The sequence below is a fragment of the Genypterus blacodes genome, unplaced genomic scaffold (genome assembly GCF_046128005.1).
Source record: "Genypterus blacodes isolate CSIRO-AG114 ecotype Tasmania unplaced genomic scaffold, CSIRO-AGI_Gbla_v1 ptg000106l_1, whole genome shotgun sequence".
In the NCBI taxonomy this organism is placed as follows: Eukaryota; Metazoa; Chordata; class Actinopteri; order Ophidiiformes; family Ophidiidae; genus Genypterus; species Genypterus blacodes.
Window position 1 is genome coordinate 1,526,456 of NW_027466910.1, and position 17,004 is coordinate 1,543,459.

The following is a 17,004-nucleotide window of genomic DNA, read 5'->3' on the forward strand; positions in this document are numbered from 1 at the left end:
TGTGTGTGTGAGAGAGAAAGAGAGGGAAGGAGGGAGAGAGAGGGAGGGAGGGAGCTACAGAGCTTGGTCTGACTCACACACAGACAGAGTGTGTGAGTGAGAGAGAGAGAACTTAGCTGACCTTTCTTTCCCACAATACACAATGCAGACGGAACAAAACATGTTCCTGTCATTTTTTTAAAAATGCACAGAGAAATAGGAAAATCACAAAATTTTAAAAGGAACATTTTATCCTGCTATCATTTTTTATCTCTGCAAGCTCCTCTCTCTTCAAACGGCCTGCTATCAAAACGTGACACTGCCTCTCATAATGGCCACAGGGGTGTTAGAATTCTATGGATCTGCAATCTGTCGCCTGTATAATGGAAGATGATAAAAGTCCAAAACCACATCCAATTATACCGGAAGATTGCTTCTCTCCATCTGCTGAATTCCCATTTGTTATCAACGTCCTGCAACCGAGCGTAACAGTTAATGTCACGTCTTTATTTGTTTAGTACAGTCATTTAGCTTTGGTCACCAGAGGATAGACGGATGCATCAAGGTGATTTGATAGTGATGCAGTGTTGTGGGGCACCGGTGGGTCTGACTTGTTGTTCTTCAGATCCCATTGTTCAAACCATTCTTTCAATCTACAGACACTCCCCTAGTGCAGCGATGTGGTGTGCTGGAGCCTATCCCTGTATTGATTGGGTGTAGTTCGAGCTGGACGCCAGTCTATCACGATGTAAACAAAACAGAGACCAACAAACTCATTCACCCTCACACCTACAAGCAATTTAGACGTTCCACTTCACCCAACTTGCACGTCAGCTTCCTTGTTCTTTAACTACATCTGTTGCATCTCTGTTTCTTCAAGGAGAGGGGATCTTTCTTTGAATTGCCTCTTCCAAGGTTTCTTCCAACTGCTAACACAATCAAATTTCTGTGTTCTGTGTGGGTGTCCTTCAGGTGCAAGTGGACACAGTTTGCATGAAAGTGTGCAGGTCAGCGTTAATGTATTTGTCTGTGTGTGTGTGTGTGTGTGTGTGTGTGTGTGTGTGTGTGTGTGTGTGTGTGTGTGTGTGTGTGTGTGTGTGTGTGTGTGTGTGCGTGTGTGTGTGTGTGTGCGTGTGTGTGTGTGTAGGTACCCTGACTCTCACATGACCCTGGTATAGGTTCCATCCCACCATGACAGGATGGATGGAAGTGTATCGTACATGTTTGCCGCATGCTACAACAAATTCCACCTTCACTCTGGGAGGAACCTGTTCCTGCGTCTGTGGGCCATGGGGTCTAAACCCCTAATGATGCAAATTCAAAAAGGACATTTACAAACTAGACCAAAGGGAGCAATTTAACAAAGAGGCATCTGCGTGACTTCAACAGCTTCATTATTAATACAAATAATTATATAACCCCACAATGAAAACTTGGGCCAAAATAAAGGCTGCATAGAAAAGACTGTGGCGACCAAACACACCAACACACTTTGTTATTGTGCTTTCTTCTTTGTTTCTAAAAAGAGTTCATCCTCCAAATATTGCACAGTAAAAAACATCTAAAAATATATCACAGATATTTAACAAGTACAGAAAACCTCATCAGCACTTTTTTTTTTTACTGTTTGGCCCAAAGGACTTTGTCCATTGATTCATGATTGATTCCAAAAGATTGTCTTCACAAACACAGTCCCGCACACAATCACATGTGAGTGTGTCCTGTTATCATTATTGTTCATTTGGCAAAAAATTAAGAGTTACAAAATCCGGAGTGCACACAAGTCTCCAGATTAATCCAAAAAAGGAGCTGCGTGTGTGTGTGTGTAATCCACAAAGTGTTCAGGTCCTTTGATGAACAACCATACAGGAAGATGAGTTTCAGAAGATTTAGCACAAAGTAAACCGATCACCCCGGCGTCCTTTTTAAGACTCCGACAGGCGTAAGACTGAAACAGGCTCGTCCGTCTGCATCTCACAGCTCAGCAGGCTTTAGTGCAATCAGCTGCGTCCAGGAAGTGAAGCCTGCAGGGATCCAGCAGGCCGGGAGGTGCAGGTGTGGAGAATCCTTTGTGTTCTTAGTTCAGGTTGGCACTTATACGTATCCACTGAAGAGCCTGCCTGGTGTACTGCACCGCATGAGCAATGCTACTGTGAAGTGTCAACGGTCCTGATAAAGTATTCAAGTAGTTGAAGAATTCTGCAGAGAAGAAGAGAGACGACACATGCATGCGTTATATTTTCATGTGAAACAACAAATTCAAAATATTGCCACGGAAGGATTTCAACTACAGACACTGGATCAGTCCGTCACCTTTGTTCTCCTTTGCCAGGCTGTCTGCCACCTCCCAGTACTCGTAGCTGTACAGGACGCTGTTGGTGATGTTCAGGTGGTTTGCTGCCATCTGGTGGATGCGGTGGGGAATGCTGATGTGAGACGGGGAGGCGTTTCCCCCATGAGAGCCCCTGCCATGGGATTTGCCATTTAACGAGGGAGCACAGGGGGGTCCGCCGGTGCCTCTGAGGGTGGAAACACACACACACACACACACACACACACACACACACACACACACACACACACACACACACACACACACACAGCAGAGGGAGGGTTGTTGGTTCAATCCTGGTGCAAGGCGTTTCCAAATGCATTGAACTAATCAGACTTAAAGGCAGACAACAATGTGAGGTGACAGCATGTGAGGTCATCATACACCTACTTCCCAGAGTCGTTCCAGGAGGGAGGAGTTGTAGGCACTTTGGGAGAACTCTGGAAAAAAAACATCACAACCCAGATTAAAAACCAGCCAAAGCTCCGAGACAAACAAAAACAAATCTAAGCCTCTACCTTGAAATAGTCCATAAGAACTTTGGAGTATTTCAGCGCGTGATCCTTCTTCAAGCGAAACATCTGCCAGTAAAGGAGGGCCAGACATCGGAAACTGTGGATACACAAGCGCAATTCAAAGAGAACCACAAATCAGCCTCCGAACCGCAGGACCGTGAGCTGTGTGATAGATGTGGTGTAAACAGAGGAGATGACATCCGTACCACAGAACCGCCAGCTGTTTGTCTTCCTGTCTGGCCCCGGGGCCGGCGTGGCTCTTCAGCCTCATCGCGTACCTGAAGACACAGAGCTTATTACCACTGGAGCTGCACTTTAATTATCTGCAATATCTGCAATGTGTGTGTGTGTTTGTGTGTGTGTGTGTTTGTCCCACGTTCTGTTTACGCCCGCATGTGTAAACTCACCTAATCAGCTCTACCGTCTCAGAGTACATGGTGTAGGGAGACTTTGCCTCCAGCGGCCCTTCCTCCATGGCTTTCCCACATTCCATGAAGGAGAGAGCGGCGTCCACGTAATTCACAGCTTTCCCCAGTTTGTCCACCTTGAAGAAGCAGACGACGAGCGAGTGACGAGTGGTAGAAACGCAGCGGATGGACTAAACATTTCCTTCATTCGCCGCAACTCACGACTCACCATTGCGTCGGCGCGGTGCTTCATCCTCTTGGCCTCGTGCAGGTAGTACTCGGCGTGGTGCGGTCTAAAGAGAGAGAGACAGGAGAGAGAGAGAGAGACAGGGGAGGGAGAGAGAGAGAGACGCCAGAGCTGCTTTAAGGAATCAGTGAGACAGATTGAATACCCGTGTGGCCGGAGTGAGCGTGAGTGTGCAAAACGAGCGGCTAGCGTTTTGTTTGCCGTGACGCAATGTTGTGGACGAGGCAGGAATGTTTGTGCTTACGCTTCATGGCCGGGCAGCGTCCCTCTGTGTCCCGCCTGGCCCCAGGACTCAGACGCAGCATGAGGCTGTCTTGAAACTCCCACGCATTCCACCTCCATCTTAGGCTGAGGGAGAGAGAAGAAAAAGTGAAAACCTAGCAAGCGTTGAAGTTGCACTAAGGAGAGATTTGTTGTTGTTTGATTTGTTGTCGTACCTTCACGGCCGGATCGCCGTTCTTGTCTCTGCTCTTGTGATTGTGTGTGTAATGCTGCTCGGGGTGTTTGGCTTTGGACGGCTCGGTGGGCTTGGGGCCGTCGGACAGAGGAGACGGCGGAGACAGAGGAGACAGAGGAGACAGAGGAGACAACGGCCTCTTACTGTCCAAGTATTCCTCTAAGTACCTGCAAACACACACACACGCATCACACACAGTACACGTAGAGGAAACATGATGTAGTTCCCTTGTACATGTTGTCAGTATGTGAGAGGATGATGTCATGCGTGACAGTCTCACCCGTTGTGCGAGGGCTCGGCGGTGTGAGACGACGACTCTGGGCGGTCTGGCGGCTCATTTGCATAAACGGCATTCCTCTTTGATTCCCCGTGCGACACGCCGTTCTCCAACTGGTCACACACACACACACACACACACACACACATTTAAAGCATTTAAAAAAACTAAAACTAAAACGGCCTCCATTTTTATGACATCACACGTGAAAGGTGTGTGTGTGTGTGTGTGTGTGTGTGTGGATATCTGCTACCTTGCGTTTCCTTTTGCCGTCCTTATTCGCCGCCTCGGGGACTTGCCGTTGTTTCATGGCCTCCTTCTGCTTGTTCTTGTCCTTGGCAGGTAAAGAGGAAGATGAAGAGGAGGAGGGTTGTTTGCAAGGGGTCCCGCCTGTCGTGCTGTCCGGGACCCGTTTGAGGAGGCAGAGGTCGAACTGCACCACCAGGTTCCTGAGGCCTCGTTGGGAGTAGCTGGTCGCCTGCTCGCTGCGTCCGAACGGCACCAAGGTGTAGAGTTTCTGCTTCCTCTCGCTGGGCCGCTCCTCGCTGGGTTTACCTGCAGGGGGCGCCGCTCTGGGGGGCGCCGCCTTGGCCCTGAGGTCGTCTGGTCTGCCCGGGACCTGCTGACCTCTCTTTGGGACGACCCTGTGCGAGGTAGAGTCCGCCGGAACTTTGGCGATCCTGGCTCGATATTCCGATTCCGAATCTGAACCCGAAGCAGACGAGGAGGCGGCGGTGGCGGAAGAGGAGGAAGAGGAGGAGGAAGAGGCGGAGGAGGACGGGCTGTGGGGAGATTGGGAGAGCGACGGCGATGGCGAGGGATCTCGCCGTGGTTCTCTCTCTTCCTCACTTCTCCCTCCCTTCTTTCTGGCTCTGGGTTGCCGGTGCGGGTCTTCCTGAAGGTGGCGTCTCTCGGGGTCGGCATGCGCTCGCTGCTTGGCCTGGACTTCCTGCCATTCGCCTCCACGTCGCTCCTGCTCCCTCCTCCTCCTTTTCTCCTCTCTGGCTCTCTCCTCTTTCCGCCTCTGCCTCTGCCCTTCCTCTTCCTCCTCTTCGTCTGAGCTTTGGATCCAGGGACGTCTCAGCAGCTGCTCCTCCGCCAGTCTCCTGTCTTCCTTCCTCTTGTGTCTCTCCACTTGTTTGTCCCCCTGTCTGTCCTCTTTCTTGTCTTGTTTCCTCGCCTCTGCTTGGGTGGAGTGAGCGTCTCTGCGGTCCGCCTCCCGTTCCTTGGATCGAGGTTTCCTCTGCGGTGCTTTTGTGTGACTGACCTGAGCAGGAGGTGCGCCTGGGGCCTCCCAAGACTTGTCTCCAGGTTTTAGACCGGGCCTGGGTCTGGAGTTGGACCCTGAAGTAGCAACAGCAGCTTTAGAGGTAGATTGAGAATGAGAAGCGTCACGAGTCGTGTGAACTAAGTGCTTTGCTCTGGTGGGGCTGCTCTGTGAGCTGGGCTGAAACGTGGGTCTGGGATTCTGGTTGGAGCTGCGACCCGGTCTGCTACCCTGAACCTGCTCTGACTTCGATGCGTGTTTGGCTTTGGGAGCTGCAGCGAGTAGTTTGGGTCTAGATTTGTAGTTGTGACACTGGTTGGAGTTTGGAAGAGAAGAAGCCTTGTCTTTGACGCTGGGTTTGCTTTGGCTCGGGTCTTGGTCCTGTGTGGGTCGGGTTTTGGGCCGGTGCTGATGAGGGGGCTGGGGACAGGGAGTATTCCTGGGCTTGCTCTTGATATCAGTCTTTGGCAGTGAAGCGACCCGCGGCCTGGTCTGCGTCCGGTGGGGGCTGCGTGTTTGGCCGGGCCGTGCTGGGTTCAGGTCCTGGGGGCTGTGAACCTGGGGGTAGTGACACACCCTTGCAGGAGGAAGACTGGGACTGGGGCTCCTTGGGGGCTCCCTAGGTACGGGGCTGGGGCTGCGGCTGACGACCCGGCTGCCACACGGGCTGGGGCAAACACTGGGAACCGGGCTGGGGATGGGACTGGTCCTGGGGCTGGGGCTGGGACTTGGACAGGTGCTGGGGAAGGGGCTTGGACTGGGGCAGAGGCTGTACCCAGGACTGTGCACCGGGCTGCTGCGGCTGTAATCGAACTGCGGGCTGGGAATAGGGCTTTGGCTCGGGCTGTATTCCTGGTTGCTGTCCCAGGAGCGAGCCGGAGACGGGGCTTTGTGGGTACGCGGGGAGACCAGGTGTCCTGGAATGATCCGGGTTGGATCTTGTTCAGTGCCGTCAGATTTTTTCCGGGACTTCTTCAGCCACTTATCCAACTGCCACTGGGCAGCAGACGGGTGTTCAGTCTAGGAAGGGAACAGAAAAACACCAATAAGGCAATTATGCTGCTGCTACCAATCAACATCAAGAAGAAATACTGACAGGATAGCAGGATAGATGTACACTAGTGGTAGCCTAACACACACACACACACACACACACACACACACACTCACACGCACACGCACACTCACACACACATTCACCAGCACACACACACATTCTAGTGGGGGCAAAAGTAGTATGCTGGATGAGGAATGCAGGAGAGGATGTCACATTTTATGGTCCTAAGAACGGCACATTCCGTGCATAACACACACATACCAAAACACTTCAACAATCAAACAAATCCACAACAGGGATCGTATGAAACACACACACACACACACACACACCTCACATCACAAACACATCCATGACTGTTCTGAAATGACAGATATTGGTTGTGACTAATGCCTGGACTGAGTCCCCATTCCAGCAGCAGCAGCAGCAGCTTCGTCTCGTCCGCTCACACACACATGCATGACTCACTCACTGTTTGCTTACCGACCGGCTACGTAACCATAACGAAAGGAAAAGAGGTTTTAACTTCAGTAAAAAAGGAACAGGATACTCACGGCTGGAGAGCAAACTTCTGTCCTGCTCCTTCTCTCTCTCGCTCTCTCTCTCTCTCTCACACACACACACACACACACACACACTTTTTCTCTCGTAGCTGACCGGAGCTAAATTAAACCTCTACTCCTCAAGTCAAACAGTGACCCCCCCCCCCCCTCCCCTTTCTCCCACCCTCCCCACGTCCCTCACCCTCTTTCCAGAGAAGACACTACATCTCTTGTGCCGTCTCAGCTCCCCTCCCACCCTCTTTTCTGTCCCTCCTTCTTTCTCTCCTTCCTTCTCCCTACCTGGAACTTTGGAGTCGCTGCTGCTAAAACTCCATCCCCCATCTCTTCTCTGGGAGACACTCAGCAGAAATGAAAAACACATGGTGGTAGACACCCCCCTCCCCCCCGACACACACACACACACACACGCACACACACACACACACACACACACACACACACACACTCCCCTCCCTGCAGATCGACGTATGTAGGGGCCCAATGTAGTGAATGTTTAGTAATACAGTCAGCTATGTCACACAGGGACCTCCATTCATAAAAGAGGAGCCTGCTTCTCCACCTTCATTCCCCACGTAGCAAAACGTCTCAAACCCGTTCCCCCCGGCCACTGATCTCCACAACGTCCCACACCTCTGAAGATGTGGCGGCCGTCGTCGTCGTCGTCGTTCCCAAACTGTCCAGCCTACACACACACACACACACACACACACACAGACTCACGCACAAACGCTGTTTACACGCTGTTTACCTGACACTGCTCCCCTCACACTCAGTGTAGCTCCCGGTCTCTAGTGCGCTGAAAGAAAAGGTTATGCTAATTGAAGATGAAATGTCATCATGAGCTGGAATCTCCACGACCTCTGCCCCCCCGAGGGCTTTCCTCTTTAAGACCCTGTTGACATGACACTCGGGTTCTAATTCCTAAAGCTACCTCTTCCCCTCCTCTTTCAACACACACGCATTCCTCTGCCCCTCCCCCCACCTGCCACAGACAGGCATCCCCTGCGTCTACACACAATTAACCCAAAGCAGCCGCAGCGAGAACACGGAAGGGGAAGATAAAAAGAAATGGCACCTCCTTGGTGTACAGCGGCCGGGTGCTGGTGGGAGACACGGGATCTGGGTGGGCTTCTGGGCTCGAGCTCTGGGAATGCCGGCTACTGCCGCCCGACTCGCCAGCGGAGTCTGAGCCTGAAGAGTCCGAGCTGGAATGTCTCACTCGCCTGCCATGTGTGTGTGCATGCTGTGCTGACAGGCTGCCGGTCAACACACACAAACACCAGAGAGGGGTCAGCATACGTACACAGCCATATGTAGAGCAGGCACGCATGCACACGCACAGACACACACAGAAATGCACGCTCAGACACAGACAGGCGAGACACGTCCAAATACAAATGAACACACACACACACACGTGCAGAAACATGGAAAGCTGCAGCATGATACATAATAGTGTGTATGTAATTCTGTACCTGTGTCCGTCCCAGGATGCTGACTCACGTGTAACCTTCAGGAACACAAAAGACCACGACTCAGCATTCACATCAGCAAGACCAATAACAGCTTCATACACTCACATCTTATTATCACTGATTATCTTATTACAACTGGGTGCAGGTTGTGCCAAAGTATTGTGTGTGTGTGTGTGTGTGTGTGTGTGTGTGTGTGTGTGTGTGTGTGTGTGTGCAGAGAGCATGAACAGCTAAAGTTGTGCAAACCTTCCGTTTAAAAAGAGGAAATGGTGAAAGTCATAAGAAGGTGAAGACGATGTGTTTACGGCGTCTCGTCTGTCCCCTTACCCTGTGAGAGTCGTCTTCATCACTGCTCAGCTTCAAGTCATCAGCCAGCATGCTGTAAACACACACGCATTACACACATCTCTGCTACTGATCACAGATCATAGGTGGTGTGAAGATAGAAGCTTTTTGTGACTAACGCTACTAAAAACATTGCAGTTAAATCCAAACCATCTGCCTCCTGATATTTTGGCAGCGTTAAGTGGAATCAAATTGATGTTACATAACATACGTCAGAAATACGGTCTGGGAGCCACTGAACATGTGTACCTCATTATGCGGAGGATGTAGAGTTCACACAAAAGGGGCACGGTGGTTTCCAATAACAAACTTCTAGAAAGTAACCTGACCTTTGACCTGACCTATGTTCCATCGCTCAAACCATTCAATCTATCAGCTGTGCGGCCTGACCCCGTGTTTGTCCGCACGTCCTTTCACTCGGCTTAATGCATTTCCTTGCGACTGTGTGAGGGGATGTTGATGATTTTAACAAAGTTGCTATGAAAACATCAATTCTGTGCACGGTGTGTCTTTATAGCCTCCGTGTGTGTGTGTCTGTGTGTGTGTGTGTGTGTGTGTGTGTGCCAGAGTCGCGGCTCAAGTTTGATGACCTCCAGTGGATCGTGTTTCCACATGTCCTACTTACGATTTGTGAGGAGCCACGTGAGGGTGGCGGGTCATTCGCAGCTGAACATCCCCCCGAGCTGACGCAGAGAGAGAGAGAGAGAGAGAGAGAGAGAGAGAGAGAGAGAGAGAGAGAGAGAGTCAAACTCAAAATCTGAGAGTGAATTGAGCGTATCAGTATCTCTTATGTGTGAGTGAATACATACTTTGCCTTTGTTGTTGAACAGAGTGATGTTTTGCATCCTGGGAGAAAAATAGTGACCAGAAAATAAGATTAATATTAAATTATTATTATTATTATTATTATTAAAAGTTAATATAAACAACAAACGCGCACCTATAGACACAAGAACAACACAGCCACACACACACACACACACACACATACCTTAGGGTGGTAGAGGATCCGCTGCCCCTGGTCACCCCCTAAGGCTTGCTGGGACGGCCAGGACTGAGTCATGTCCTGTGTTACAGAGGGGATCAAAGGTCAAATGTGAGAGGCTGTGGTCGCTGATGGTCTTTCTGTATACATTCCAGGCATTTTCAGTCATTCCTGTATGAGTAACTCAACTCTCCCACAGAGAACCTGTCAGCACTGTTCCTTCCCACTAGGGGGAGTGTGTCTGGGTGTAAATCTGCTTTTTGCTTGGTGTAGGGCTGAGAGACATGCATCATATTTCTGGCAGGAGCATGGAGGAATGTGTACTTGGCAAAGGTTTTAATTTCTCTGTGCAATCATTTTGTTTCAAACAGATTGTTGGCCGCCTGTGTCTCCGCTCAGAGGTTTTAAGTATCCGTTCCTGTCATTGATCCACCTTGTTATGCTTTGCACAGTATATTTTTATAGTACATGGCTGTGACCGCACTCAGTGACCACAGAAATAAAAAACCCTGCAAGACGCCACCTTCCTTTGTGGCTACAAGCTGTAGGTATGAAACAGCAGCTACGCCTGACAAAACCTCAAGTGGGATCTGTCATCTAACAATAACAATTAATACAACACCACTGACATACATCTCTCTCATAAAGACACTCACTGTACGTGTTTGGGTACAGTGGCCACTTTTGAAACACACAATTCAGTCTCACTCTTGTGTAACTGAGCTATAAGAGCAGATAAGCATATAGGCTTTGTGAACCACTGATGGTGTTTAAAGTGAACTAAGACTTCAAATAAAACTGGACTGCAGTGAACCAGAGGGACGCGTTAACTGGTTTGTAGACAGTTGAATGTGGACACTTCAGCTTCAGCTATGAGATGTGACACTAAAGCTGTTTTCACTCAGCGTGCACAGTATTACTGCAGCAAGGGAAAGGAGGGTCGAGGCATTAAAGCATTGGAAAGAACTTAATGATGTATCTGTGTAACATTTCCCCTTTAAGCTGTGTGTCTTTCCACAACGCTGCTCTGAGGCCAGCAGTCATACCTGGGCCACACCTGGGCTGACCGATCCCATTGTTAAAGGGATACACACATATCCTCCAAAGCATGATTACAAACAAAAATGACAAAATACCCACAGCTCATTCCTGTATTCATGATTTCAGATCCTGGTGGAGGAATAGTTGAGTGACAGTAAGAGTGATCATGTTTGTGTGTGTGTGTGTACTTGTCATTATGGAGTCATTACTCTCCCAGAGGGTGATTACAGACCCAGTGTGGTTCATACCCAGATCAAACCCCGGTGTGGCATCTTTGTCACAAATGCACAAAACTGAGGAGGAGAGCCGCAGCGTGGCCGGAGCTCTGCAGCGGCCGCGGCCTTTGCTCCTGCTCTGATTGTAATCTCTGCTGATTAGATTGCCCACAGTCTCACTCAGACAAACCAGACCCTGTGGACGCTGAGACAATGGACAGATTTTGTTCTGTTCTGGCATGATCTGGAGCTCTTATATAGTATAAGGTCGTCCAGGTGTGTGTATATGGGTGTAACTGTGGAAAAGGTGATATAGTATCTGCTCTGATCTCTTGTGTGTGTGTGTGTGTGTGTGTGTGTGTGTGTGTGTGTGTGTGTGTGTGGTGAGGGGGTAGTAGGTCAGACGGCCGTATTTTATTCTTCCTGCTTAAGGGCTGGCAGTGTGAATCTGACTCGAAGCATTTACCTTCTATCTCTTCCTACAATCTAAGCCCTGGAGGGCAAGTGTTTCCTTTCTCTGCTCAGCCTTTCACTTCATTATCTCTCCTCTTTACCCCCCCCCCCCCCCCTCCCCCCTCCTCCAACCCCCCAGTCACCAAGGACACACCACCATCCCTCACTCCTCTCCCGCTCCAACAACAACAAGGCCTCCCAGATGGAGCAAAATGTATTGCTATCTTCCTCCCTGCCCACACCATCCTTCCCCTCCGTCCCTCTGTGGCCAGCGAGAGTACAAGCCTGCGTGGAGGAGGAGTCCGTGTTTGTGAGATGTTGCTGACATTTCTTCCTCTAAACAATCCATCTACTGAAGTTGTTTCCCGGCACAAACAGACCTTCGTCCCAAGAAACTCCATCAAACGAACACATAGGACAAATTGTTTCATTTAAATCACGACTCACCCTCAGAATGTCTTTGGCACAGCAGTGTTGGTTTCTTGTTACCTGTGCAAAGAGAAAGACCCCCAGTTTGAGACGAACACAGGCAGCTTTGTGACACTTCAAAGTCAGAACGAAGAGCTTCTTTAGTTTGTACACACACCAGCCATACATCACGTCTCCTGTGTGTGTGTCTCAAATACATTCAGTTCAGTGATACACATGTGATATCCAAACACACATTGCACCTACACAATTTGATCCACAAGTCCCTATGTCTCTATTCTAGCTGTGACATATCTCATTACAAACATGCACACACATGTACAGACATCAGACATCTGACACCTTCAGCACCATGCACAAGCTATATATAGGAACTGCATTACTGTAAGCTTCATAACCACTTGCAAGACACACACACACACACACTTGCACAAACAGTGTAATTGTGACGGTTGGTGACTCATATCTTAAAAATCACATCTGCAGATGTTTAAACGGATGCAGACTCTATTGCAAGCAACTTTCTGTTTCCACTGTTTCCACTTTCTGCACCACAGTCCTCTCTGTCCCTCCCCCACCCCCCCCCCCCCCCCCCCCCCTCCCACCCTCCGTCCACACTCCACTCTACTTCTGACACATTTGATGTCTCATGTTTGTCTTGTTTGCATCTTAATGCTCTTCAACACTGACATTTCCTCCAGCTTTGACGTTGTTTGGAGACAATTACGTGTGCTTTTGTGTGTGTGTGTGCGTGTGCGTGTGTGTGTGTGTGTGTGTGTGTGTGTGTGTGTGTGTGTGTGTGTGTGTGTGCGTTCTAATTTCACACCTCAGCCTTTCATTGCAACACACGTATGCACAGTAGCAAATGTGTGTGTAGTGTGAAATACTGTCTCATGCTTCCAGGCATGAGTCACTACAGTCAGCATTTGAGTGGCTGGACTCTCAGGCCTGCAGATGGAGAACAGTGTGTGCAAGAGTGTGTGAAAACTGGCCTGTGTGATGATGATGAGGATGATGAGGATATTGACGATGATGATGATGAACATAAGGCAGTCATGAGGCCCGTACATCCACTCTGAGGGTAAAAACAGGGCCAAAGCCCAGCCTGCCTCCCCGGTTTCCACTTAGAGAGCCATTAGAATGAACATGAGTGTGTGCAATGTGTTTCACAAGTTCACAGTGGCATCAGAGGCTCCAGCTGTGGTGCAATACCCCCATGGATCAAATCCCCTGTGGGCCAAACCACTACCCATCATAACACCTGCTACAAGCTGCATGCAAACCAACTGCATCTACTTACCACCTGTTACATTCTTTACATTCTAGCAACAATTACTGAAGTTATGCTGGTTTGAAGCTGCACCTTAGCAAAGATTTAAACTTTCGACTGGTTTAGGTTTAAAAAAGGATCAAACGTCTCGATGGCGGATCAAAACAAGGCAGGAGGAGGGAGAAACACTTTTCTTACAACAATATTCAGTTTCCATTCACAAGTAGAGCGATAACTGATTTCAAAACAAGTATCCACACACATACACACACACTCGCGCACACACACACCCTCTCACCTGAGAATGCGCGCATCGGAGCAGAAAACACACGATGGAAAGTTTCCCTTTGCCGCCGAGGACTGTCGGCATGTTTCCTGGATGCTCAGCGCTCTGCTCCGGGGTCCATGCCAGTGATCGTGGTGGAGGGGAGGAGGACTCGGATCGGTTCCGGACCAGCAGCGCCTCTCTCCTCTCTCCTCTCTCCTCTCTAGCTCCGTGTGACGCTGTGGCGGTCAAGTCTCGCCTCCTCTCGCTGGTGGAGATCCTCCGGTGAGGCTGAGTGCGTGGAGGAGCCTCGCTGTCACCGAGGGAGACAGCGGGCGACGTAGGCGGGCCGGTGAACGTCAGAGATGACACACACACGGCGGTGCGGGGGGATCACGACTCATCGGATGTAATGGCAGCGTCCTTACTTCCCCTAAAGGCAGCGGAGGGGGTTTATAGTGAGGCTTTTATATTTAGTCTTACTACTTAGATGCCCAATTCTATTAAAATCCAGGGAGATGTCGCATTTCACAGGGGCGGAACTACGAATTATAGGGGCCAGAAATGACCTACTCACCTTTTTCTTACCTTATACTCTATATATGACAAGCAAGGAGGAACCAAGGCTCCGAATACGTCATGCCCCTCCCCCCATTGACAAACCTGACAAGCGTTTCATTCAATAATGTCCAGTTCTAAAGTTATGGACAATAGTTTAATTTATTTACAAGTTTGATTAAAGCAGCTAAGAAACAGACATTTACTGTTCTTATTGTGTCCATTTCAATACAGGCAGTTGTGTGTAAGCAGCATTAAACAACTAGAGGCAGATGTATTTGTGGGCCAGTGAGTAAAGGTGTGGCTATTGGCCGCATCAGTCTTTAGAGAGATACATGAATATATCTAATATCTGCTCTGGTCCATCTAGTATTCTCTATAATGCTCCCTGGTCTGTGAAGCGGCTCTGGGTCGCATGGATTCTGCCCTGTCATAGTGAAATATGACCAGAGTCCCAGGCTGAGACTGTGGCAGCAGCCTGAGAGGAGAAGAAGAAGAGATGGATGAGAAGGTGTGGCTTTAAAATGATGATGAAGATGCAGGTGCAGGGGATTGATTGATATGAAGGGCCGGACCGATGAATAACAATGAATAAATGGGCTTTTAATCTAAGTAACACCCTGAGACTGTACACTTTCAAAGAAGGGGAGGTCCCTGATACTTGTTACGCTCCATTAGCCTCTTTGCATGTCCTTTCATCTGAATGTGAAACCTCAAACCACCTGCCAGGCGTTGAGAGGATAAAAAAACACCATAGAGCAAAACTCTAGAGAGGATTGCAAAGATGGAGAATGAGGACAGCGTGTGAAGAAGAACAAACCAGATCAGAAAAGTGGAAAGACTCATAATGAGAGTCCTGACTTGACCCTTTGGTTTGCAGTTAATTCAATCAGACTTTAAATCAGCAATTGATTCCTTCAACTACTGTATGTTAGGGCTCATTTTGTGTCTGTATCTCAGCATGTGTTTCGTATTAACTTGTATTTCGTCTCATTAAACAGACTCTCACAGTTTCTAGGTAGAAAGAAAAGCACATCTGTTTGCTCATTAAAGGCTTCAACAATGTGATAAATGACCCCTGACTGAAGACGCTGTGATACAGGAAACACTGTCGGATGTTTATTGGAAAAGAATGTTTTTCTCAACACTGGTAGTTTTGTGTATAATGATCAATCCCAAGAAAGCAGGTCATGAAAAAATCAATACATCCTGATTTACATGAAATCTTCTGGCAGACAGGAGACATGGAAGGAATCCAAAATTGCTTCTGACAGATTCGTGACAACATCCAGACTAATTCTGTCTTTATGCTAATGGAAATGTGGAACAGAGTGTTTCTTTATAAACATATGTTGAGGGCATAAGTGCATTACTGTATGGACACTGGCAGAGTCATTTGTTTATGTACTAATGTGATCAATGCTGTTGCTTTGTCATAAATTACACACATGAACATTTTCAGTTCTGCTTAGACTGTCAGCTGGCACATAAAGTCCCATTATGACACACTGGTACACTAATAACTCACATTTATTTGGCCGTCTGCTCTTTCATTATGACTGGATTCACACTTTGCGTGATATCCAGATGATAAAAACTCTCTAGGCACTAAAAGAAGAGGTTTGTTTCAAAGATTTAGAAAATATGTTTAGTTTCTTTCTCCTGCGAAAGCAAGAAAGCACGGAAGTGTAGAGAAGTCAGAGTGGAGCCATATGAAATGCCTGGGGCCAGTCTCCGCAGCCACACAGTAGCACCCATGGTAACAGACCCATGGCGACAGGACCTCAAAGGCACAACGGTATCCCTCGACACTGCCTGTTTAGACACGGCAGGCCCCCAGAGCCAGCCTTCCTGACAACACACACACACACAGGTGCTGGAAGAGAAAGTGAGCCTAAGTTACGTCTCTTGCTTTGGTAACCATGGAGATCCCGCGGGTATTCCAGATTCCTGCAGGTAGAGAGGGAACAGCTCCTTATTTCCAGATCTGTTTGTACACACACGGATGTAAGTGAGGAGAGTTTTCCAGATCCTGAGCAAGTACACTGGTATGTATCAGCATGTGTTTCATCTCCATGTCCATGCAGTATTAAGCCTCTATCTAAATCTGGATTACATGCTGAACAATCATTGCTTTATAGGTGATAAGGGATATTAGTGTGAGCCAACTGGCATCTCGCTGACTGTGCTGTTCCCTCGGTTTGTTCAGTTGTAGGCTCCAGCTGTGCGCCACCCACATGTACCATATGACACTCAAAGTGAAAGCATCCATGCAACTCTTCATGAAGTGTCTGAGAGCTTGTTTAGCCGAGTGAGCGATGAAAACATTTACAATATATACAATGTGTAGACAGCGACACCCTGTGGCCTGTTTGGGAAGTGGAGCTCTACTTGTCGACACAGGAAGTGGCTTGTTGTCTTGCACGGTCTGTGATTAACGTATAATATGAGATAACATACAATATGATGCGAGACATGACATGACATTACATAATTGATATGATGAGGATATGATGCTTTAATATCACACAATACCATGACAGAGAGAGAGAGAGAGTCAAGACAAACTCATGGATCTGTATTGCCTCTCAAATGACCATTAAGCTCCAATCATCATTCAGTGGTGTTGCGATACAAAACAGAAAATCAAACTAGATGGAACAAAATGCTCCATTAATAAAGGTGATACCAAAAATATGCAATAAATAACAAATACCACACTTTGAAGGATCATATTTGAAACAACATCTGAGTCGATGTGGCTGTGACTCTTCGGTAAACTGTATCTATTATAAAATATAATCCCAAACATGAATGATGTTGTGTTCAGGTGTGTCACCTGTTTGCCCCCCCCCCCCCCCCCCCCC

At 48.5% G+C, this 17,004-nt stretch overlaps 1 protein-coding gene across 1 annotated transcript; it reads right to left on the minus strand.

Annotated features, from left to right (window-relative positions):
• Positions 1 to 273: 273 nt before the first annotated feature.
• Positions 274 to 14,128, minus strand: aff3 (AF4/FMR2 family, member 3). The gene is made up of 19 exons (XM_076160570.1): positions 13,613 to 14,128; positions 12,063 to 12,104; positions 9,913 to 9,987; positions 9,731 to 9,767; positions 9,547 to 9,604; positions 8,904 to 8,955; positions 8,577 to 8,611; positions 8,177 to 8,357; positions 4,468 to 6,501; positions 4,218 to 4,327; positions 3,918 to 4,104; positions 3,725 to 3,828; positions 3,463 to 3,526; positions 3,234 to 3,370; positions 3,033 to 3,104; positions 2,830 to 2,923; positions 2,702 to 2,751; positions 2,293 to 2,498; positions 274 to 2,178 (listed from the first exon to the last, which is right to left on the minus strand). Exons 1-19 carry the CDS (start codon positions 13,682 to 13,684, stop codon positions 2,057 to 2,059), a joined length of 3,732 nt encoding a protein of 1,243 aa, XP_076016685.1. The 5' UTR covers positions 13,685 to 14,128; the 3' UTR covers positions 274 to 2,056.
• Positions 14,129 to 17,004: the final 2,876 nt, after the last annotated feature.